General features: G+C 42.2%; 1 protein-coding gene across 1 annotated transcript in view; it reads left to right on the top strand.

The window, feature by feature from the left end:
• Positions 1-919: 919 nt before the first annotated feature.
• Positions 920-24,490, top strand: part of MMP20 (matrix metallopeptidase 20) — a 46,897-nt gene continuing 23,326 nt past the window's right edge. The window contains exons 1-6 of the mRNA XM_047752991.1: positions 920-1,056; positions 5,784-6,031; positions 10,605-10,753; positions 13,367-13,492; positions 14,289-14,450; positions 16,428-16,569. Of these exons, the coding sequence (XP_047608947.1) occupies positions 931-1,056; positions 5,784-6,031; positions 10,605-10,753; positions 13,367-13,492; positions 14,289-14,450; positions 16,428-16,569 (953 nt within the window). The 5' untranslated portion in view covers positions 920-930. The remainder of the gene's footprint in view (positions 1,057-5,783; positions 6,032-10,604; positions 10,754-13,366; positions 13,493-14,288; positions 14,451-16,427; positions 16,570-24,490) is intronic.

Below are 24,490 nucleotides of genomic sequence, written 5' to 3'. Positions count from 1 at the left end.
AGCTTTACACACAGTGCTACTGTCAGTCTTTTGCAGATTGGAAAAAACAAAAACAAAACTAATGTTCAGAGAGGTTACATAACTTTCCCAAAGCCACACAGCTAGGAAGTATCTTAAAACGAATTTTAATCTGTTCATCTGATGCCAAAGTGCTTTTTGCACCATACGACATCACTTCTCTGTGCTATGTCTAAATCAAGGCCCATCTAAATCAGAGCCAGGAACAGGAGTAGGACTCAAGTTAATCAGCAGGAACAGAGAATGGCAGGTTCTGTCCAATGTTTCAGTTACCAAAGAACATCTCTCTCGCGTTAACTTATTCAATAGTTTTTCTAATAGTTATCAGGGCACTTTCCACCCTAAGTCAGCACAGCATAATGTAATGTTTCCTTGATGAGTCAGGATCTTACGTGTCCCAGAACCATCATTATAAAAAGCATTCATTCCTGAGAAATATAGAAGTGGATGCAGAAGATACAGGCGATTGGATTGAATGTGTGGGGAGCTCAGAATTACGAAGGACAAATTAAAGTATATCCTGCTCATTTACCTTTTCTGTGAGCAGAATGTAAAACACCCCAAACTGAGATTCATCAAATGTTTCAGTGGAGCTGGGCCCAAATTAATCAAGTCTACTCCAATTTGTGCTAGGTAGCTGACAAACTGCATTAAAAGTGACTGTTTTTCTCTTTCTATGACTTGGTAAATCGCAAAGAATGAAGCTTTCCCTGACTCCTGTGTACTGTTGTATTACCCCGTCATCAGGGAAGAAAGGAGCTATGTAATTACCTTTTGAGACATGAATCATCCTTGCTCTGAGGGCCCAGACCTGTTTGACTCTATAAAAGCAGCTCAAAGTCGAAGTGCAAATGTGCACTGTCTGCTGTCCCGTCCCCCAGGCTGCTATAATTACCAAGCGACTGTGAGGAGATGAAGGTGCTCCCTGCATCTGGCCTCGCTGTCCTCCTCGTCACGGCTCTGAAGTTTTCCGCTGCAGCCCCCTCCCTATTTGCTGCCACCCCCAGGACCTCAAGGAACAACTACCACCTCGCGCAGGTTTGTGAATCTTTGCCCAATTCCCTCTTTCCCCTCCTACCCCAGAAAACCTACAGGGGATAATGAGAAAATAGGGTAAATCTGTTATGGTTTTGAAATCATAAGCCCACTGAAGTCTAATGGATATGATATCCTGCACAGCTAAGGCTGGTGTCTGGTGCACACTGGGCACCCGTGTTGCCCGATTGCATAAATAAATGAATAAAGATCTATTCAGGTATCTTGCTTGTGTACGGAATTTGAGGCGGTTTGCCAAAAGACAAAATAACAAGACTGAATTACAAAACGACAAATGATGTGTTTGAGAAACAATGTGGGAGGGAAAATAAGGGCAGAAAAATAAAACTCAAAGTGTAAGATTTGCACAATAGAGGTGGGTCAGAAATTTAGTGCTAAGCTTCCTAACAGTCACACAGAAAGATTTCCTGTGTTCACTCTTTAGAAAATGACTCTTGTACTCAGGGCAAACTGGATCAGAATTTGAAGCGAGCCAAGTTTTTCCTGGGTGCCTACCCACTTTTCACGTGAGGGTCTTTCCTCTCTAAAGCATATTTCCCAAGTATCTTATTTACTAACACTTTCCATACGGGGCTTCTTTTAAAATCTCCCCCAACTGACTGCTGGAGAGGATTGGATACAAATAATTCATATTGGAATTTATGCAAAGACTTAGTGTGACTCAGTGATTCAATGTATATTTGCTTCCAAGTGGTTTATTTTACATTTAAAAGGAAGGTGGCAATCTTTTACCTAAAGAAATGAGTTTCCAAGGATGGAATTTCCAACATTGGTGAAAGGTGTGTAGGTGAAATATTTTGCACCAGGACCCCTGTTTCAAGCATCTTTCAAAATGATAGCACATTTGTGGTGGCCAACCCTGCCTTGGGGTTGCTTTCCTACCAGCAAGGCTTGCACCCATGTACTGCATTGCAGAGCTGATTTTCACCTGTACCAGCCGGTGCCTATTGATGGCTTACACCACTCTTCTAATTGGTCAGTCCCCCTGCCACACCAGTCCTTAAACATATTAAATATCTTCCCTGTATATTAAACAACACAGTGGATGTTGAATATGGACCAGTTGAATTGAACCTCCTTCGACTTGAACCCACTTTTGGATGAACTAAATTCCAAATAACATATCTCAGAAGACCGAGGTCTACTTCAAATTGTATTTTGCTAGAACCACTAAGTTTTGTGTCCCTTCTCCCTGAATGTAATTATCCCTCACTCAGCCTCGTGCCACTCTGATTCAGTAACCTCAGTCTTTGTGACCTGCAGAAGGAGGATCATGCTGAGGCCAGAACTGTTTTGGGGTGGCGGGAGACTGTGGTTTTGTCCAGGTTCAGACAAACTACAGTCATTGGGCCCAAACCAGCCATGCCTGTTTGTTTAAATATCATCTACTACTGCTTTTGTACCATGATGTCAGAAACCACATAATGAAACCCAAAATATTAACTATTGGGCCTTTACAGAAAACAATTAGCTACCCGCCCCCCACCCCAATGGTATATTCAGGAATAAGGTCCACAAGTCTTAGGAAAAGCTACCTTTGCTAGGCGTGTTTGGAAAGAATTAGGTGTTCTTGGAATGTGGGGGATCTCTTACTTCTTCCTCTCCAAAAAAAGGCAGCCCTCCTCAGTCTCCCTTGGACATACTCTCTGAAAGACTCTGGACCAAGGATCAAGGAAACTTGTCAGCACCTGGCAAACAGACCTTCTCCTGCCTGCAGTGGCCCCAGTCATGCGCTCTGGGCAAGAACAGGAGTCGCTCTTCAGGAGGCTGGGAATGACCTGGGAAAACTTCTAAAGTAGATCCCAGTGACAAGAAAGAAATACTGTCCCACCTTCTAGTTTATAGAAATATCTAATGACTTTAGCAGACTTATAATAAATGAAACATGAAAACTGACTTATTTCATAAAAACAGCTTAAGTTCATTCATTCAGCAATTATTTATTGAAGGTTTACTGTATGCTACATGCCAGTGTCTGTTCTAAGCACTGGAGAGACATCAGTGAACAGAAAAGATAAAGTCCCGCTTACATGAGGATGGAGGAGGGAGTGGAAAGATGCTGGGAAGAGATAAGTCAATAATAATAAGCATCCCAGGTTATTTCAGAAAGTGATAGTGATATTGGAAAATAAATGAACCAGAACCATAGTTACTGGGACTGGGGTGGGGGCTGCATTTTCACCTGAGTAGTCCAGGAAGGCTTCTCTGAGGAAGGGACATTTGAGATGCACCTGAACTGTATAAAGAACTAAGTGAGCCTGAACTTCACAGTGTAAGACCATCTGTCCAAAGCAGTCCAGGCAGAGGAAGGAGGAAGTACAGCAGCCAGGGGCTGAAGGAGCTTGGGTTGGAGCATCAGGCTAGTGTGGCAAGAAAGTACTGGCCAAATCCCAGAATCCCAAGGTCAAGCCAGGCCAGTACACACCAGGGACCCGGGAGCCCAGGTCAGGTTAAGCACCTGCCACATTGTTCTCTTCTTTCCAGGGGGAACAAATGATTTCTTATACCTGGAACCTCCAGGCAGGCAAAGTTTCCAAATACTATATACTTTTTCCTAAACCCATGAACACAATAATCTTGAAATGATAAACAGATTTTTAGTTGATTTATGCAATGTCCACTCATATCCTTTAAATTCTGATTAGCTAATTATCATGAAGTCTTAGAAAATGATGAAATCTCATAAGCTAGAGTTTTATTCTACTTTTTTTAAGTAGTTATATAAATGCAATAGTTAATATTAGCTGTTAAACTGTACTTAATATAAACTTTCATTATCACATTATCATGAACTTACAATTAAAGGAAATAAAGATAAAAGCCTTCTGAATACAAACTGGTTAAATTCAGATGCTTTTACTACTGTTTACTTTCTGCGCATCAAGATTTTTTTAATTGTTATTATACTCAAAATTTGTTTCATACCTTTATTACTATATCATCCTAAATTTTTATTTTTATACTACTTTTATAAAGTCATGTTTAAAAGTTATAAATATTTCAGAATATGTGAATTATAATTTATTTAGCCATTTCTTTTGTTGGAGACAGAATATTTCCAGATGAAAAATGTTTCTATGAATATCTTTGCACATCAGCCTAATCTAAGGGATACTTTTTCAGCATAGACTTCCAGAAGAGAAATTGATGAGTAGAGGGTACATATATTTTAAGGTCTTCTGATACATTTAAAGGCATTTTTACTCTGAGGACCTCACTGGACCCTCACACTGATATATTAGTAGGACAGACACCAACCCCATTTAATAGATGAGAAAGCTGATAACAAAAGAAATTAAAGGAATTGCCCAAGCTTGTTAGAACTTAGGATTTATCACACAGCAAAAAGTTCCCACAGTTCCATTTCTGTGACTTAGCCCAACAGAAAGAAAAAGAAACCATAACTTGAACTTTATCTTGTCTCAAAGTACACTTAAGTACTTAAGTACTTTTAAGCTCTTAGATGTGGGGAAACACCTGGGCCCCTGGCTTCTGGGACTGACCCTCTAAACCTTTGCTATTCTTATATGTCAAACATTAGAGAAGTGGGGAGAGGACCACTGGACAGCCTGTGGTTTTAACAATGGGGAAGAATGGAGGGCAGGGAGGCACGTAGGACAGTTCTGATGAGTCCTGAACTCTTTGACCCAGGCCCACAATCAGATGTTGAGCCAGTGGCACACAAGTGTTGGAATAGAACAGAAGCACAATTTTCAGAGCACACTGTTGTGCCTCATTGAACTTATATGTATACATGACATGTAAATGAATCATACACATTATTTATATAAACATAATAAAAGACAATTTATGAATATGAATAAATATAGTTAATGGGATATATAACTAATATTTATATACAATAAATAAATACCTTATAATAATATATAAATATAAAATTTTATATTTAATAAAATATAGATACACACCTTTAACTGCTTTTTTGTTTTCCCAAAATAAGTTGAGTGGGTGAAATTTCTGGGCCGAGAGCAGGCTCTGATTCAGCATTTACATGACCCTGTTTCACTCACGTCAGCCAGTAAGTGGCACAAAATGTTTTGAGTGACATATTGCAAATGAAAACCTTATAATTTATGGCTAATTTTATTTGCTTCAAGGGACAAAGAGCCAGTCCTAGGAGACCTGCTCCTTGAAAACAAGTTGCACCCCATGTACTCAACACACCTGAGCTGATTAAAACCTCAGCCAGAAAACAGACTGACCAGCTGCCCTTGCATAAAAGGACAGGTTGCCGTCCAAAGCCACAGTTAAGAATATACTGATCTTGTGTAATGTATAATGAAGATATGACACCAATAACACTTACCAGAGAAAAAAGACAGTCTTTATATCTCAAATTGGTAGAGACTTCATTGACAAGTAAATAGTCTGTGGGGAAATTTTCACATTGTTTTCCTTCCACCTTCTATTATTCTTTTTCCTCTTAAAGTAACTGTTCATTGTAGGAAAACGTACGAAATGCACCCAAATAAAAAAAATCTAAAATGCCACCACCCAAAGATAAATGTTGTTAATAATCTGGCATATATCCATCTAACCTTTATCTATGCAAATACATCTAATTTTTTCAAAAGTGGGCATACACTCTCACACCATCTTAGCATATCAAGAACACCGTCCCTGTCTTACCCGAGCTGAGTACTGCCCAGGGATCGTGCTGCAGATGTCCCCCTGCCTCTCCGTTTCAGGCTTACCTTGACAAGTATTACACAAAGAAAGGAGGACACCAGGTCGGTGAGATGGTTGCAAAGGGAGGCAATTCCATGGTGAAGAAGATTAAGGAGCTGCAGGCGTTCTTTGGCCTCCGAGTCACCGGGAAGTTAGACCAGACCACAATGGATGTGATCAAGAGGCCTCGCTGCGGAGTTCCGGATGTGGCCAACTACCGCCTCTTCCCAGGTGAACCCAAATGGAAAAAAAATACTTTGACATACAGGTAATGAGATCGAGTCTTTCCAAACTAGGAGAGAAAGAGCCTCTCTCTCTCCCTCTTTCTTTTCTTTTAAAAATATCTTCCTTCTGATCTGTATCAAAATCATGGCACATCTCCTGTTTAAGAAAGAAGGAGAACATTTTAGTTCTAGTCTTTAGGCAATGATGATGGAGAATTCACTAGAAAGTAGGGTCTTGGGAGTATATTAATAGTTGGCCATTTTAGGCCTTACGATTTTACCAACTAGAGACAATGTGTGTATCTTTATTTTTTTCTTTTCTTCTTCTTCTTTTTTTTTTTTTTCGGTCTTTTTAGGGCCACACCAGCGGCATATGGAGGTTCCCAGGCTAGGCACTGAATTGGAGCTGTAGCCGCCAGCCTATGCCACAGCCACAGAAATGCCAGATCTGAACCACATTTGCAACCTACACTGCAGCTCACAGCAACACCGGATTCTTAACCCACTGAGTGAGGCTAGAGATCAAACTCGCATCCTCATGGATACCAGTCAGGTTCGTTAACTGCTGAGCCACAACGGAACTCCTGTATGTATCTTTAAAGAAAAATAATCTAGTGTAGGATTAATAACCTGACAGGACCAAGCAGTTTTCTTTTCCTTTTGGTTTTTTATTTTTTTTGTTTGTTTGTTTTTTTGGCTGCATCTGCAGCGTATGGAAGTTCCAGGGCCAGGGAGGGATCCACTGTAGCAACAATGGATCCTTTAACCTGCTGTGCCACAGTGGGAACTCCCCAAGCAGTTTTCTTAAAACAGTCTTCTAAAACAGAAGCAAACAAATTCACTTACTAATAAATTAATTTATTATTAATTCCAAAAATAATTTATTGACAGTTTATAAATGTCTGCCATAGGCATTCAATTTTGGAGATATGAAGAGGGGTAGGTTACCTTTCCTGAATTTAGGGAACTTATACACAAGTCACAGCTCCCAGCGAGAACTGTGAAACTATAGGTCTAAGCAGAGGGTTGTGGCAACAGGGTGGAGAGATCTACCCAGTTGCCCAGGGATGGGCCAGTGACATCTGAGCTCAACTTGAAGGCAAAGCCTAGCAGGTCAATCCCTAGCCCCAAGATCTCCAGTCTCCCACTTTATCCCCCCTCCACCTCACACGTGAGTGTGGCCCCCACCCAGCCATCCTCTGTCTTCCTCCTACCCCACGGGGACTCTGCATAATCCAGGGGGACACACACAAGACCTGCACCCTCGCTGTGCTCTAGGTTCTCAGGCAGGAATTCCAGCCCAGCAGTCTGCATCCATTTGTGCGCCAGTGCAGGCCTCCTTGCCAGGAACTATGAGGCCTGCCTGCCCCACAGGTGGGATTAGAGGCAGGTGGATGCTGCCTAGACATGTGGGCATTGCCCATGCCAACGGAGGAGGCTTTGGGAAAGAAGGGGGCCTCCGTTTGTATTTTTGCCTCAGGCCTCACAAACATTAGGGCTTTCCAAGTAGAAAAGGAGACCAGGCAAATAGGAGCAGGGAGTGGAATGTCTTGGTGTGCAGAGCGGTAGCGGTAGGAGCACCGGGTAGTAGCACCGGGAGCAGTGCTTGTGAGCTGAGCGGAGGGTGTTGAGGGATGGGGAGAGCGAGGCTGGACAGGCAGCACCAGAGGCAGCTAGCACACGAGGCTAAGCATTTTGGACTTTATTCCCAGAAAAGTGTAGACCCAGCCAGGGTCAGAATCTAGTTTCATAATATGGATGAGCACATCTGGTCGATATCTGGGGATCTGGAAAACTAGACGGTATTTTGTTTTGTTTTTTGGCCCACTGGGCACGTGGCCAGGGATTGAATCTGGGCCACAGCAGCAACACCAGCCACATCGGCAACAGCGGGATCCTTAACCCACTGGGCGGCAAACGAACTCCTACACTATTAAAATAGTCCCAAGAGTTGGAGCTGGCTCCTAAGAGCCAACTGGAGCCAGTCTTTAGATTTTCTGAAATTTTGCAGCCAGTTATTAAGCCTCCAAGAATTTTGAAGGCTGGTTGCTAAACACAGCCATCGTTAAAAATTAAATGGTATAAACTTACAATTAAAATATATATTATTATATTGTATATTAAATTGTATATAAGTTATGCACAACGAAAAAGCAAAGGTAAACAAAACATTGCTTCCCTATTATTACACTACATTTTGCTATTATCTGTGTTCGTGAGGTCATTTACAGCGCTTATCTGTATGATGGAAATGGTGTGCTGCTACTCATCTTCTCCCAACTTTACCGTCCACTGGTGGCAAGTCGGTAGCTTGAAACTAGCCATAGTGAGAGTGTTTACAATATGGAAATCGAAAAGCCTACCAATGAGGAGTTTTGGTCGTAGACCCTGTTTTTAAACTGTGCTAGCGCACCGGTGAGTCCCTGTATCACATGGGGCCCAAACCCAAGAAGACCAGTTGATTGCTCTAGGCCACTTGTTAGTTGCTATAAGCCTATGAGTCCATAAGGTGGCGCTCTTAACACAGTTATTAGTCTGCTGAAGTCCAAAAATTCCACAAAAAATCAAAGCATTTGGGAAATATCCTATGAGGAATTGAACATGCAAGACAATACGAAATGATTAAGAGTAATACAGGAAAACTTTCTGTAAACCTATGAAGTCTTTCCCATCATTTCTTAAACTGTATCATAGAATTTTAGTCTGTGATTATGCACAAAAGGTGATAGAGCAGGCTAGTCAGAGACTTGAAGAGCATAATATTCGTGTGGTAACAGTCTTTGGGCAGCCCCCAAAACCCCTCAACACACTCACACCGCCAACCCACTTGAAAACTAGAGACTATCTTGGTAATCTATCCAGCTAGCCACCAGATCTCCAAATAACTCCTTATAACATACCCCAGAGAATGAAAAAGGACAAAGTATAACATAATGCTTATGTGCATGTGCATAAGCTTTGGAAACAAAGAATGGGCTCAAGTCTTGACTAGTCATAAAAGGTAGATCATGACTGTTACCTCCTAAGATTGTTGTAAGGATTAGAGGACATACCACATTTTAAAAGGGCTTAGAACAGAGTCCACTCCATAGTATGTGTTCACAGACTATTAGCTATTATCACTGCTGCCTATCAGTCTCTAGGCCCACGGATCAGGACTTCTCTCCACGTGCTCTTCCTTTCTGGTGCTGTCCCTTCCCCTTCTCTGTCTCCTCCATCTCAACATACACAGTCAGCTCTGTAGGTATGAATATTTTGTCTATAATGTGAGAGAATTTCAAGATACTAACTGTATACAGAGCTGTGATAAATCACAGGCTCTTATTCATGCAGTGTGCTTGGCATATTCTGAAAACAGTAAATAGTCCCTTTAAGGGTTCCTTCTGGCTTCCTCCTTGGACAGGATAACTCCTCTTGGCCCCAATCCCCGGAGCTAAATATCTCCTTGCTCCTTCCCTCTCCATTGCTGAGGTTTAGTTATTTCCCATCATCTCTATGGGACTTGGTCCCTTCCTTTTAGATCCCAGAATAACCACTGTTAGTTTCTGGCTGAGATTGTACCACCTGCATCAGAATAGGCTAGGCTACTTGTGAAAATGCAGATTTCTCGATCACACCTGTGTATTAACAAGCTTCCTAAGTAATTATCACTGGTCATAAATTTTGAGAACCACTGAGTAGGCTCTAAAAAACACTTTTTTATTCATGAGTTCATTCATTTAACAAGTATTTGCTAAGACACCTACTCTTTGCCAGAGCCTGGACTAGGAGCTGGGGAAAAAGGAAGTAGGGTAGGAGCCTGCTCCCAAAGTTGGCTAATTCACTTCTAACTCTGCAGCCCATACTCCATCGGAGCCCAAACTCACTGGTGGAAGTTCCTTTCTCCCATCCTTCGTTTACATGCTGCCGAGAACCCCCAGCCCCTGGGCTCGTTCACCACATCCCAGAGAAACACCAACTGTCTACACCCACTGTCTGTCCAAAACATTCTGTACTTTTCTGCCTCCCAAAGTCATTGTCAGACCAAGACTTGATGAAAGACTCAAAGCCGTTTTCAGTTCATGTGAGCATCCTAGTGACAAGCTAGCACTTTTTCTTAAAAATATACATTATTTTAAGAAAAAAAAACCTTCCCCATGGCCCTGGGGAAAATCTAATGGCCTCTGAATAAGAATTTGCAAAACCTCAAAATTTCATGTTTTTATTTTTTACAACTGAAAATTTTCAGTCACTTTTGGGGAAAAAGAGGTCCTTGCTCAGTTAAAACCACTTTAGGGAAAATGGACTTCTAACTACCCATAAAATTACGCAAGGTGTTATTCTTTAAAGTTGGTGATATATAATAACAAGGAAACCCAAACTATTTCAGCACCAGCTTATCTCAACTCTTTCATTTTCCCACTTCATTTTTCTTATTGTTTCACAGGTTTCGGTAATTTAACAAATAAGACAGTAAAATAAGAATTATGATTTTGGAGAAAAAATCTAAACTGTAGATATATCTTTAATATTTTTACAACCTTGTTACAATATTTTAGTACAACCTTGACATAATTCTTGCTTCCTTCACTGAGGAGCACTTACTAAAAGGAGAACATGTTCCTTCTGTTTTTACAGAATATCCAAATACACACCTTCCATGACTCCTGCAGAAGTGGACAAGGCAATGGAGATGGCCCTGCAGGCCTGGAGCAGCGCTGTCCCTTTGAGCTTTGTTAGAGTAAACGCGGGAGAAGCGGATATTATGATATCCTTTGAAACTGGAGGTACTGTGGTGCTTCTTGGATTTTTGGGTACTAATCCAGAAGAGAAATGTTCCAATACTTTTCCCTCCATGATATTGAATCCACATGACCAGCATGCTCCTCCTTCACACAATGGCGTGATGGGCAGAGGCCAAGATCATGGCAAAGTCACCATCTTCATTCATCTGGCCAGAAAATAGAACCTGGGGAGTTCTCAGCATTTCTTGTCATCATTAGCCTGAGCTGTAGAAGGGACTCAGCATACCCAGCTTCCGCTGTGGGTTTTGCCCCATTGGGGACAAATTCTGTTAGATTTAGCTTTCCCATTGGTTGGGAGGCCATCTGACCTCATCCTGTTCTCACGAGGAGGTCCATCGCCATATACCCGCTTCCACATCAGGCAAGGATCTCCCACCTCGATCCTCACTGAGGACTAATTCCACGGGGGCCCTGACAGCGTTCCAGTGCAGCAGTGATTAGGAGAGTAGCTGGCGTGGCTGTCTGGTTCACACTTGCAGACCACCTTTGGGAGTTGCCAGGCCTGCTCCCAACCTGCCCACTTCATCCCCCCAACCCCCTGGGGAGGAGTGGAGCCCTTCTCAGAGAAGCATGTCTAGTAGTAGATGAAGAAAAGGCTATGTAATTCCTTTTCTTTCTCTGCTTCCTCAGAGTCAAGGTGAGTATCATTGCTTTTTCCCTCCCACAGATAACATTTCCAAGTTCCCCTATTCTTTCAAGTCTTGATCTTCGTTTTAACCTGATCTCGCTGGGGGAATACATGCTTAGAAGCTAGGAGAGAGAAGGTCAAGCAAGTCCTAAGTATGACCGCTTGAGAGGTGGCCCTGGGTATGACCTGAGCCATGGCGAGTCCTGTTCCTCCAGGAGGACCAAGGCCACCCCCTGTGAGGTAGCAGGACAGTGTGGCTCAGGCAGATTTGGGGGTGATGGAATTAACATCTGGCTCACTCTTGCTCTTTCAAGCTTTTGCTCTGTCCCCTAAAACATAAGTTGACTAGGGACTGTGCTACCACTTAACCAGGTCCTCAGGGCAGCAACCTGATTAAACACCACTGTGCCAAAAGCTGGGACATGGCACACCAGAAATTTGTTTCGCTGGGTTTTAATAAAACAAAGTATGCTCACTAAAATCTTGAAAAACTATGAAATGTAGTTTTTTTATTAAAATATAAATGTTGATCTACAATGTTGTACCCATTTCTGCTGTACAGCAAAATGACCCAGTCATACATATATATACTTTCCTTTTCTTATATTATCTTCCATTGTGTTCTATCCCAAGAGATTGGATATAGTTCCCTGAGTATACAGCAGGACCCCTATAAAATGTAGTTTCCACAACATCCCTCATTTTTTTCTTCCTCCTTTAATATTATATTTGAAATGAACTTTTTATTAAATACAGATAATAAAACAAAACACATTAAGCTTTAAAAGTTGTAATTTTTTTGTCTTTTGTCTTTTTTTGTTGTTGTTGTTGTTGTTGCTATTTCTTGGGCCGCTCCCGCGGCATATGGAGGTTCCCAGGCTAGGGGTTGAATTGGAGCTGTAGCCACCGGCCTACGCCAGAGCCACAGCAACTCGGGATCCGAGCCGCGTCTGCAACCTACACCACAGCTCACGGCAACGCCGGATCGTTAACCCACTGAGCAAGGGCAGGGACCGAACCCGCAACCTCATGGTTCCTAGTCGGATTCGTTAACCACTGCGCCACGACAGGAACTCCTAAAAGTTGTAATTTAATGGAGTTCTCGTTGTGGCTCAGCAGGTTAAGAACCCAATTAATATCCATGAGGAAGTGGGTTTGATCCCTGGCCTTGCTCACTGTGTTAAGAATCTGGCATTGTCATGAGCTGTGATATAGGCTGCAGATGTGGCTAAGATATGGTGTTGCTGTGACGGAGGCCAGAAGCTACAGCTCCAATTCCACTCCTAGCCCAGGAACTTCCATATGCTGCAGGTGCAGCCCTAAAAAAAAAAATTGAAAAAAAAAATTTTAAGTTGTAAATTAATAAACACCCTTATTATTTTCATGAATTTTATGCATGCAAGTATATCAAAATTACAGAGACTATTTTTCTCTTTTGTGACACTTTCTTAAATTACATTACATTGTGCTGTGGAAACAGAAAACATATACTTGTTCAATTCACTATAATTGTCTTAGCCCGAATCATGTTAAAATGACAATCTTTTCTTTCTCCTTTTGTAATCTGTAGCATGATCATAGTCTTACAATAGACCTTGTGCCAATTAATAAAGAGTGCAGGAGTTCCCACTGTGTCCCAGCAGGTTAAGGATCCAACGTTGCCTCAGCCACAGCTCAGATTCAATCCCTGGCCTGGGAACTTCCATATGCCATGGGTGCAGCCCCCCAGATAAACACTGTAATGCTTACTATCTTTAAAATACAAAACATTCCTCTTAATTTTTTGATGGACAGATCACTCATTGACATGTGAGCTGCTTCTTATACATAATAAATATGGAAAAGTAAATCTATTTGTATAAGTGTCAATGCTATTCAAAACGGTGTCCGTTCCCTGTGATATCATGTACCCCTCAAAAACTGCTAGAAGAACTAAATCCTGTTGGTATTTCTCCCCACTTATTTAGATCACGGGGATTCCTATCCATTCGATGGGCCTCGAGGGACTCTAGCCCATGCATTTGCACCTGGAGAAGGCCTGGGAGGAGATACACATTTCGACAATGCTGAGAAGTGGACTATGGGAATGAATGGTATATATGCACAATTCACCATAACCTGGAAAATATTGTACCTTCTTCTGGGCCTCCATCATGAAACCTTGAGGTTCAACGTCCCAAGCCACCCTTTAACTAGGGGGGCTGGCTAGGAAAAACAAGTAAGCCAAAAATCCAAAAGGGAACACCATAAGGGAAAATATCCACCCTCAACTGTCCTGTAGACGTGTCTGATCTCGGGTTCATAGCATAGACTCTCAAGAAGCAGCCACCACCTCCCCAACATGCAGCTCTCTTTTTCTTTGACTACCTAGTGTTTTCTCTTTCTTACTTGTACTTGGAAATAGGCCTACATTCAGAAATGACCTGAGGGAATCAGCACTTTCCTGAGAAGTGCAATGGGGATGGGTATAAAAGTTCCAGAACATCGTGCATGTCATCTGGAAATCTTCCCAGTGAAATGTGTATGGATAAGAGGAAGTCAGCTGTAATAGAGAACTAGCAAAGCAGCCATGGCCTAAATGTAGGTATTATTGCCACTGTTAGCTCCAAGGCCCTTCTTTATCAATCTACTGAGCCCCAGTGACGATGAGCAAAACGGATTGATTTACATTTCCATCCTCCCCTCCCCACAAGCCCCTCCTCGCCAAGCGGGGAAGAACCGAGGTCAGCAAAGCTAAGCACAGAACAACCTACCAACCTCTGAATAACCTAGTTATGAAAAGAAAATGAATAAACTGTGGATTTGGGCATAAATTCTCCTGTGACAACAGGACATGTTGAAAACAAAACTCTGTGTTGATGCTGTCTTTTTCTCTCTCATATTGTCTAGGTTTCAATTTATTCACTGTTGCTGCTCACGAATTTGGCCACGCACTGGGTCTGGCCCATTCCACAGACCCATCAGCACTGATGTACCCAACTTACAAGTACCAGAATCCCTATGGATTCCACCTCCCCAAGGATGATGTGAAAGGGATCCAGGCACTGTACGGTACAATCAATACACTTTTTTGGACCCCAGCCTCTGAAAGTGACAGGCATTCAGTCTCCATCTTAAAGAAAGGATACTTTGTCATGAGTTACCTGCACAGGTGAAGATTAAGCTAGGGACCGCAGCTCCAACTATGGCCTCTTGTGAAGAGCTTATTTACCAGATATGAGTATTGCTTTCTGTTCTAAGATATGCAGTTAAGTTGTGCATCTATCCTCCAGAGCATATTGGTTCCTTGGCGTACGCAGAAAATACAATCATGTGTGCATCTTTGGAGAGTAGGTCAGGCGTTAGACGTTAGAAGAAGATGGATTTTTTTGTTGATAGTTCAAAAAAAAAATGAAAACAAAAAACCATGAAACTCTCCATTTTATAAACTTGGCCCCAGTGCTCCCATAGCAAACACTTTCTGTGGTCACCAAGAAGGACCTACTCGAAATCCTTGCCTCCCTTTATGGGTCCAGTCTTCATTATTCTGATTTTGACATGGCCATTTTTACACAGGTGAATAAAGGACAGAAACATGGTTTTATACTGCCAGGAAGCACCCACATCACACCCTGACCTCCTTGCCACCCTGACCCTTTGTTGAGTGCTTGGCACATTAGTAAGTGCTCAAAAAATGGCAGCACATTTCTGAGCTGACTAATTTCCAGTTTCTGATCTTCTCCCAAGGCATCGTTCCACCTCTGATCTTCACTCCATTGCTGACGCTTCCTCACCCCCCATCTCACCCATGTCTCACATTTTATGGGCCCTCCCTGTGCCTCACTCCTTCCCTGATACTCAGCTCTGGTCACAAGACTCAATCAAGCAAGAGACCTGCCAGGAGTAATGTCACAGGCTGCCCCAGCTCACTCCTCTGCAGCTGATAGACAGTCCTCAGGAACAGAATGGGAGATGAAAAACCTCCAGCAACCCTCCCAAGGGGCAAGTCCTGTGTTCCAAGATGATCCACCAGAAAATGCCTTTAAGTGGCTGCCACCTCCACTGTGCTTCAAGAATTCACTCAGTCTTTCCTGGATCCCTAAGAAAAGGCTTGTGCACAAGGCAGGACACCCATAAGTTGTACAAAAATAGTATGGGAGTTCCCATCATGGCACAGTGGTTAACAAATCCGACTAGGAACCATGAGGTTGCGGGTTCGGTCCCTGCCCTTGCTCAGTGGGTTGAGGATCCAGCATTGCCGTGAGCTGTGGTGTAGGTTGCAGATGTGGCTCGGATCCTGCGTTGCTGTGGCTCTGGCGTAGGCTGGGGGCTACAGCTCTGATTCAAACCCTAGCCTGGGAACCTCCATACGCCACAGGAGCGGCCCAAAGAAATAGCAAAAAGACAAAAAAAAAATAGTATGAAGATTTGCAAGAGGGAGTTCCCTGGTGGCCTAATGGTTAGGATTTGGCACTGCTGCGGCCCAGGTTTACTCCCTGGTCTAGGAATTGACATCTCACATCAAGCCTCTGCATGCTATGGCAAAACATATATATATGTATGCATATATATATGTATATATATATATAAGAAAGTTATAATCTTATTGAGAACAAATACTTCATTATAAAAAAAGTCTGAGGCAATTTTTAAAACATTTCTAATTTAGGACACCTGTAGCTATCAAAGAAGTTTTGCATAATAATAAAATAATACCTACCATTTTTTGAACTTTTATTATGTGCCAAGCATTCCACTAAGTGCTTCTCAGGTATTCTTCGAGTCTCACAAAAACCTTCTGAAGTAGGTACTGTTATTGACTTCCTCCACTTTACACTGAGGAAGTGGAGGCTTAGAGAGGTTAAATTATTTGTCTGTATCATACAAGTAAGCAAGTAGTGAAGCTGGAATTCAAACCCTATCTGCCTCTCACTGACAGCCATGCTCTCTATTGCTTTCACATATGCAGTGGAAGTGGGTCTCTGGAGCAGAAGTTGTACAGACTCTATATTCCTGGTACCATTTTGACCAAGTCACTTTGAATCCTAGGACCTCGGAAAACATTCACAGGAAAGCCCACTGTGCCCCACGGCCCCCCTCACAATCCATCCCTCCCTGACATCTGTGACTCCAGCTCATCCTTTGATGCCGTGACAATGCTGGGAAAGGAGCTCTTGTTCTTCAGGGACCGGTAAGCCTAAGACTTGCCACCAGCTCTTATCAGGACTCTGCTCCACATCCAGATGCACATCGCTCTAGAGGTCCTGCTGCTGCCACGTGTGAAGATTGTGCAGAAATGCTGTCCTGTGTGGCAGTATGCTGGGAGTCAGGAGTCTCTGGGGAGATATGGAGCTACTGTTTGTGGAGCACCTACTATGCTCTTGGCACAGTGCTAAGTGTTTTCCTGTAAGTACAATATTTCTTCTAACCCTTTTACCATGAAGCAGCAAAGAGAATCCCAAATTGAGAGACAAAGAAAGGAGCTCAAGAGAACACATAACTTTCACAAGGTAACATGGTTTTGCTAAGTGGCTGAGTTATGACACCAGCCCAGATTTCTCTGATGTCTGCTTTGTTCACCACTGTAAACTTACTGAAAGCACATAGCATATTCTCAATAAATATTTGTTACTGAAGTTTGGATGGACAGAAACATGGGCAAATAGGTTGTTGCATGGATGAATGGGTTCATGGATGGATGCATGGATAATCAGGTAGATAAAGGTTCTAAAGTCACTATTTTTCCTAAATCCCTCTTTCTCAAGGCATTCTGACTTTTCAATTGCCAGCTGTTGGAAAACATAGAGAAGGAGGGAATGTTGGTGAGTTCTTTATATATTATAGCTATAGCTACTAAAGAATACCCTGAGGTTTCTATTATTGTTGGTTTAGGAGTGTTTCTTTGGAGGCTTATTAATAGAAGTTTCAGGAGTTCTGCAAGCTGTAAAGAATGATGAGAAGGAGTTAGTATTTTAACTTTAATGGCATAGGAAATTGAGTAATTTATGATACTTGAGATGCTAGGTTTTTTTTGTTTTGTTTTGTTTTGTTTTGTTTTTTGTCTTTTGTTGTCGTTGTTGTTGTTGCTATTTCTTGGGCCGCTCCCGCGGCATATGGAGGTTCCCAGGCTAGGGGTCGAATCAGAGCTGCAGCCACCGGCCTACGCCAGAGCCACAGCAACGCGGGATCCGAGCCGCGTCTGCAACCCACACCACAGCTCACGGCAACGCCGGATCGCCAACCCACTGAGCAAGGGCAGGGACCGAACCCGCAACCTCATGGTTCCTAGTCAGACTCGTCAACCACTGCGCCATGATGGGAACTCCGAGATGCTAGGTTTTTAGTAAGAATACTATAGGAGTGGCTGCACATATAGGTATGACTAGTGATGGTAAGTGGTTAATCTTTATTTGTTAGTATTTTTCTTTTTGGCCCACATGTGAAAGTTCCCAGGCAAGGAATCAAACCCAAGCCACAGCAGTGATAATGCCTATCCCTTAACCACAAAGCCACCAGGGATCTCCCTATTAGGTTTTTTGTTTTTGTTTTTTGGGGTTTTTTTTTTTTTTTTGCTTTTTAGGGCCACATCCATGGCAATAGAAGTTCCCAGGCTAAGGGTTGAATCGGAGCTACAGCTGACAGCCCATACCACAGCCACAGCAACTGGGGATCTGAGCCATATCTGTGACCTACACTCAGCTCACAACAATGCCAAATCCTTAACCCACTGAGCAATGCCAGGGATTGAACCATCATCCTCCTGGATCCCGGTTGGGTTCATTAACTGCTGAGCCACAAAGGACACTCCCCCATTAGTATTTTTATTGTTATGAAGATTACTCGTGGAATTTAAATAGAAGTCAACTTAACATTGGTATGATAAAGAAAAAGAGGGAAAGTAAGCCTTTTTCGTTTGAAATCAATGTGGAAGTTTTTATATGAAGAGAGGAAATAGTTTGTGATAATACTTTTTTTTCTAGCCAAATTAAGTGTAATAATAATGATGCTAGTTTGGGGTTTGCTGAAAGGTTGATAAATGGTAACAGGAAGTGAGTAATAATCAGAAAAAGATCTGAAGAGTTTGGAAATTTTATACAGGTAAAAAGGGGAATTAAATTTTAGGTTTTGTGTTGTGAAGTTCAAGTGCCAAAATAAAACCTAAGACAGTTACAGCAAGAACTGTTCATTTTTAAGAAGTAGGGTATAGTTATTTGTGGAATCGTTGTTGGAGTATTATTGTTTGAAAGAAAAAATCCACTGAAAATGCCTCCTTAAAAGATGTTCAATGGAATTGATCAGGAGAGGATTATTTTCATTGATTAGAATTAGAGTTGAGGAGTTCCCGTCGTGGCGCAGTGGTTAACGAATCCGACTAGGAACCATGAGGTTGCGGGTTCGGTCCCTGCCCCTGCTCAGTGCGTTAACGATCCGGCGTTGCCGTGAGCTGTGGTGTAGGTTGCAGACGCGGCTCGGATCCCGCGTTGCTGTGGCTCTGGCGTAGGCCGGTGGCTGCAGCTCTGATTCGACCCCTAGCCTGGGAACCTCCATATGCCGCGGGAGCGGCCCAAGAAACAGCAACAACAACAACAACAACAACAAAAAAGACAAAAAAAAAAAGAATTAGAGTTGAAAAACAAGGTTGTCCTGGACATGCAAAGAAAGTAATTTGACTACTATTGACAGCTGCTAGGGAAATGGCATTGAGTGTAATTGATATGGCTTAGGCAATGGTACGTGGCATGTTAGCAGTTTTCATCATTAAGTCTTTACAGCAAAAGCCTGTAAGGGAAGGGTCACCTGTGAGCTCTACGCATCTGATAATGAGAGGTTGAAATATTGGGTACAGCTTTAAATAAGCTTTGTTAAGCAATGTTACGTTGGTTAGGTTGTGAATAATAGACCCAGAGGATATGAATAATATGAATTTAAAAATGCATGTGTTCATATGTGAAGGAATACTAAGTGTGGTTGGTTAATATCAATAGTAACTAGTATTAGGCCTAACTGGCTTGAAGTAGAGAAGGCAACGATCTATTTAATGTCATTTTGGATGAGAGAGCCAACTGCCATGAATAGTGTGGTGATAGGGTTAATGTTTTGAATAGTTTTATCATTTTTTATCAATGGTAAAAGCAAGTTAACAAGACACCTACTCCAACTGTTGTGGTTGAATGAGGCTGAGACTGGCATTGGGCCTCCTGTGGCTGAGAGAAGCCATGGCCAAGGCCAAGCTAGGCGGATTCACCAGCTGCAGCTGGAAGTCCCATTAGGAGAAGCAGATGGTGACTAAGGAAAACATGAGAGTTGTTGGAAATCTCATGAGTTTAAGTTCAATTGTTCCTTTTGTCCTCACACTGTGGCTTCTCAGGGAGCATGGCTGCCATTACTGTAGCTTTCTTCTTGGACAAAAAGAGAAACACCCCAACTCACCTCCACTCCTCCCTTTACTGGGGACAGAATTCAATCGGCCGCATCAGAATAGGCAGAGATGGCTCAGGCATATGCATGTATGATATTATTTTTTATTCTTTTTTCTTCATTGGCAAAGTATTTTTTGTGCTAAACACTGCTGCAGTAACTAGAACTGTAAAGATGAATCAATAGTCCCTGGCCTTTGCACACTTCACAGTTAGATGAGAGGGAGGGACATTCAAAAAGCATTGCCAACTCACTGTGTGCTCAGGTGTGCATTCAGACAGAGAGAGGAAACTGTGGGGTCTTTTTGTTTTATGAGAGCACTAATCCCATCAAGCCCCACCCTTATGACCTCATCAAATCCTAATCAGCTCCTACTGATCTCAATCACAAACTGTCATACCTTGGCATTATGAGGAGAAGCAAACATTGAGCCAGTAACAGAGTAATCACATTACTCAACATGTTGTTAAATGTCCTTCCGGACTTTTCCTCTGGGTAGAGTGACTTATTGAAAATGCGGGCAGCACACAGGAATGTCCACAGAAGTAGAATCTTATTAGATGTGCTGATTTGTAAATTTTTTTCTCTCCACAATCTCTCATTTTTTCATGTCAATAATTTTATCTTGATTTTATATATGCATATATTATCCCAATATAGAGAGACTGATCCTAACTTATTTAACCAATCCCAAATTAATGAACATCTAGAGTATTTCTAATTTTTAAATATTATGAACAGATGAACTAAATCTTCAACAATGGATGGGCATCTACTTTTCAAAGACCAATGAGAAGAAAGCCCAGGAACCCAAGCTTCAGCCTTAGGTTAAGTTGGTTTAAATTCCGGCCATGCTGGAGGTCTTGCTGTGGCGCAGCCTGGGATATGCAAAGTCTTGAGAATGCTATGGCACTGGGTTTGATCCCTACCACTGCACAGTGGGTTAAGGATCTAGCATTGCTACTGCCGCTTAGGTTGCGACTGCTGCTTGAATCCTATCCCTGGCCCTGCAGCTCTATATGCCACAGGGCAGCCAAAAATATGAAAAAAAAAAATCTGGCCATGCTTCTTACAGATCAGGTGACACTGGGAAAGCAGTGCCAGACACACAGTGAACACTCAATAAAAGGCGGTTACTATATTTAGGAGTGGAAATCAAAAAGCATATACAATGGATTAAGACTTAGAAACACCCTTTGGTATTTTTTTATTATCTATTTTATTGATCCTCTTTTATTAAGTTTTAGTCGATTACTTTCTTTTTATTGCTTGTAACCAAAAAGTAAACCAAAGCAGAATTGATAGGCATTGACCCAGGATTGACGGCAAGGTGCAGAGAGGGGGAAGCAGGACGCCAAGCAAGGTAACGTGGGCATCACCTGAGGGGTAAGCTCATCAGATGCTCCATGCCCAGAAGTGTGAGTGCGTGTAGCATTCATGCCTGGTGCAGCACGTTAGCTTGTTCTTTCTGTAATGTCAGTGGTTGTGATAGTGGCAAAGGGGACTGTGAAGTCAAAGATATGTCCTTTCACTCAATTATAATTGTTTTTTTTTTTAAAAAAAGCACCAAAAGTTAACCTGTTTATCAAACTATGAGCATTCAACAACTGCTAATGACTGATTGAAAATGATAAATCTTTTAACAAAGCCTTGACTGTAAATACTGAGGGTAGTATCAGAATAGAAAAGGAGGCATAGAGGGAAGGGGCATTTAGGAAGGAGTGTTCAGGGAAGGGATTCAAGCAAGAAAGATGGCTGACTTGTATCTGCTCATCCAGCTCCTTCTCATCTCCTCCCATTTCCTTATCTAATGAGCTGTTGTGGTCAGGCAGGTAATCCCAAAGAACTAGAAAGAGCTAGAAGGAGGACAGGGAGTCAAGACTGGTACCCTTTCAGCACTGGAGCTGCCACTGACCCACCATGAGACCTTGAACCTCTCTTCCTCTTCTTTGGTATTGTCTGATACCCACAGCAACTTCAATGTGTTCAGTACTTACTACCTTAAGCATTCTTTTATCAGCTCCCTACAACAGCCCTGGGAGGTATGAATTATTATCCCTGTCTTATAAGATGTAGAAAAGATAAGCAACTTGTTCCAGCTCACACAGCTAAGGAGGACTGTAGCTGGGGTCCTGTGCTAGTACTGTCCTGTGCCAAAGCTCTGCTCCCAACCTCCCTGCCCTACTGCCTCCTGAGATGCCATCCAGAGCTAAATGCCAATGACTCCATAGCTCTGACCCCTTACTGGCTGTCACCAAAAGTCCCCAAGTGCTTGCTAAGCCTGGACAAAGAACAAAGAATTCTTTCAAGCCACAGTCATCACAGCAACCTGGAGCCATTATGAAAGAGTTCCCAGTCTGTTCTCTCCCACCCAGCAGCCTGGAATTCCCCATCACAAACAATGATATGTTGATGAGACATTTTGGGCTGTGGACGTAATAGCCACACAGGTTGTTTCCAAAGCAAAATGGAATGCAGTGCCTTTTAAAGTGACTGTGAGAGTGTTATACATTCCCCACAGTGTACAAAGGTACGTCGGCACATTCAAATGTTCTGTTTGAAGAGAAACGAACTTCAGCTATAAGTCGAAAGTCATAAGTATTTATGAACTTCATATATACATTTAATTAGCATAGATTTCCTCTTTATAATAGATGACAAAATCTGGCTACCCCCAGATTTCCTTGAAATGTTATTCCCAAATTATATTTGCATCCCTCAGATTATTCTGGGTTTTACATATCATTTTAATGATAAAATCAGAAATATCACAGCTATAGACCTTAGAAGAATAATAGCATATTACTTATGGAGTAAACAAAAGACTGATCAGGTCCGAATCCTTTATTTTGATAAGAAAGCCAGGTCTCTCAGCCCAGCAGACCCTCCACGGCAACCCGGTTGGCTGACTCCTGGTGCTGAGTCTGTCTTGTCACTCACATACAAAGCTTTCTGGCTGTGCAATAGGACTATGAAGAGAACACAATTTTGACTTGAATGATTGAATGCCTTTCAACTGGAATGCATTTGAGTAAGTAGGAAAAGCACCTTGGGGCAGTTCATACACTCCTGGGCCCTTGGCCGGCAGGTTGGGTGAAGAGTCACCAGGAGGAGGAGGTTCTAGCCTATCCAGCCTTCCCACAAATGTCTGGTAGGCTTCTCCACATTGTTTTATTCTCAAAATAGAATTCTTTATTTAAAAACATCTGTCAGGGGGTTCCTGCAGTGGCTCAGTGAGTTAAGAACCCGACATAGTGTCCATGAGGATGCAGGTTCAATCCCTGGCTTCACTCACTTGGTTAAGGATCTGGCATTGCCACAAGGGGCAGCATAGGTCACAGATGCGGCTCAGATCTGGGGTTGCTGTGGCTGTGGTGTAGGCCAGCAGCTGCAGCTCCAATTCAACCCCAACCCAGGAACTTCCATAGGCTGCAGGTGCAGTTGTAAAAAGAAAAAAAATAATAATCTGTCAGTCACTAATTGTCACATTTTGAAAGATGTTATATATATTAGAAAGCAAAGGAAAACATGTTTAAGGGTCTTGCAAATAGAGACTGAAGAGAGGGGCAACCTCTCTTCAGAGAGAGGCTTCCTGAAGGAATCACCACCAGGACTTGGACACTAATTTGGTGAAAATGATGGAAAAGGAAGAGTCAAAAGTAGCAGCATGGCTCACATAGATAGGAAAATCATAGATTTTTTTTGGATACATAAAGAAAAACTCAATTTTAGATGTGCTGAATTTAAAATGATGGCAATTCTATTGGGGTTCAACAGTAATAAGCCAGTGCTCAGGGGCTTCGTAGGTTATCGAATTTCCTACATGGAGGACATAGTGAAAGATTTGAAAATAAACTGTAGTAATAATAATTACAGTAAAAGCTGACATTTTACAATGTGCTATGTGTTATGCTAAGCATTTTATAGACACCGATTCATTTAATCCACGCTGTTCTTTTCCCAGGTAGAATTTTAACCTAGGTCTACTTGACATCAGAGACAGAATCCCTGTAATAGAGCCCTAGATAAATCAGAGAAAAGAAGAGCTTCTCTTTTTTTTAAGTGATAAATAGAAAATTCTACAGAAATCACCAGAGTGAGGACTGAAGAAAAGAGATGACTGGCCAGGATAATGAAGGAAAGTCGTTTCAGCAGAGTGGTAAGGAAGAAATCCAGATCATGGAGTGAAAAGGCAAATGGTGATGGTAGATGTAGAGCATTCATTTGAGAATCTTGTTAATAACAAAGAGCTATGGTAACAGCTGGAAGAGGAAACAGGGTCAAAGGAGGGTTTTTTCAAGATGAGAAATACCTGGGTGCACTTGAAAATATGAAAAGCAGCCAATGAAGAAAAGGAAGGCAAAGCACTCTGGGAAGAAGGGACAGTACAAGCAGTAACCTCTGCTCTTAGGTGGCTCTGTTGGAATCTCACTTTTCCCAGGGTTCCATGGGCTTGAGGAAAGCCTGCAAAACCAAAGAGGAAGTCTTCCTCCTTCAGTCTCCCTGGAGATATTTCTTTTCTGGCTATAAGGTCGCATCACTAAAAGTCAACAAATGGCACTGTATTTACTCAGACTGATTCTCTGTTATGTATTATAAATACAGACTAAGAGGCAGAAGGTGTGCTGAGATCTCTGACTCACTCTGACTAAGAACACGATTCTTCACCTCTTCACAGTTTATGGCTTATAAAT

Source organism: Phacochoerus africanus, chromosome 11 (genome assembly GCF_016906955.1).
Source record: "Phacochoerus africanus isolate WHEZ1 chromosome 11, ROS_Pafr_v1, whole genome shotgun sequence".
In the NCBI taxonomy this organism is placed as follows: domain Eukaryota; kingdom Metazoa; phylum Chordata; class Mammalia; order Artiodactyla; family Suidae; genus Phacochoerus; species Phacochoerus africanus.
This window is presented reverse-complemented; position numbering and strand designations above follow the sequence as displayed.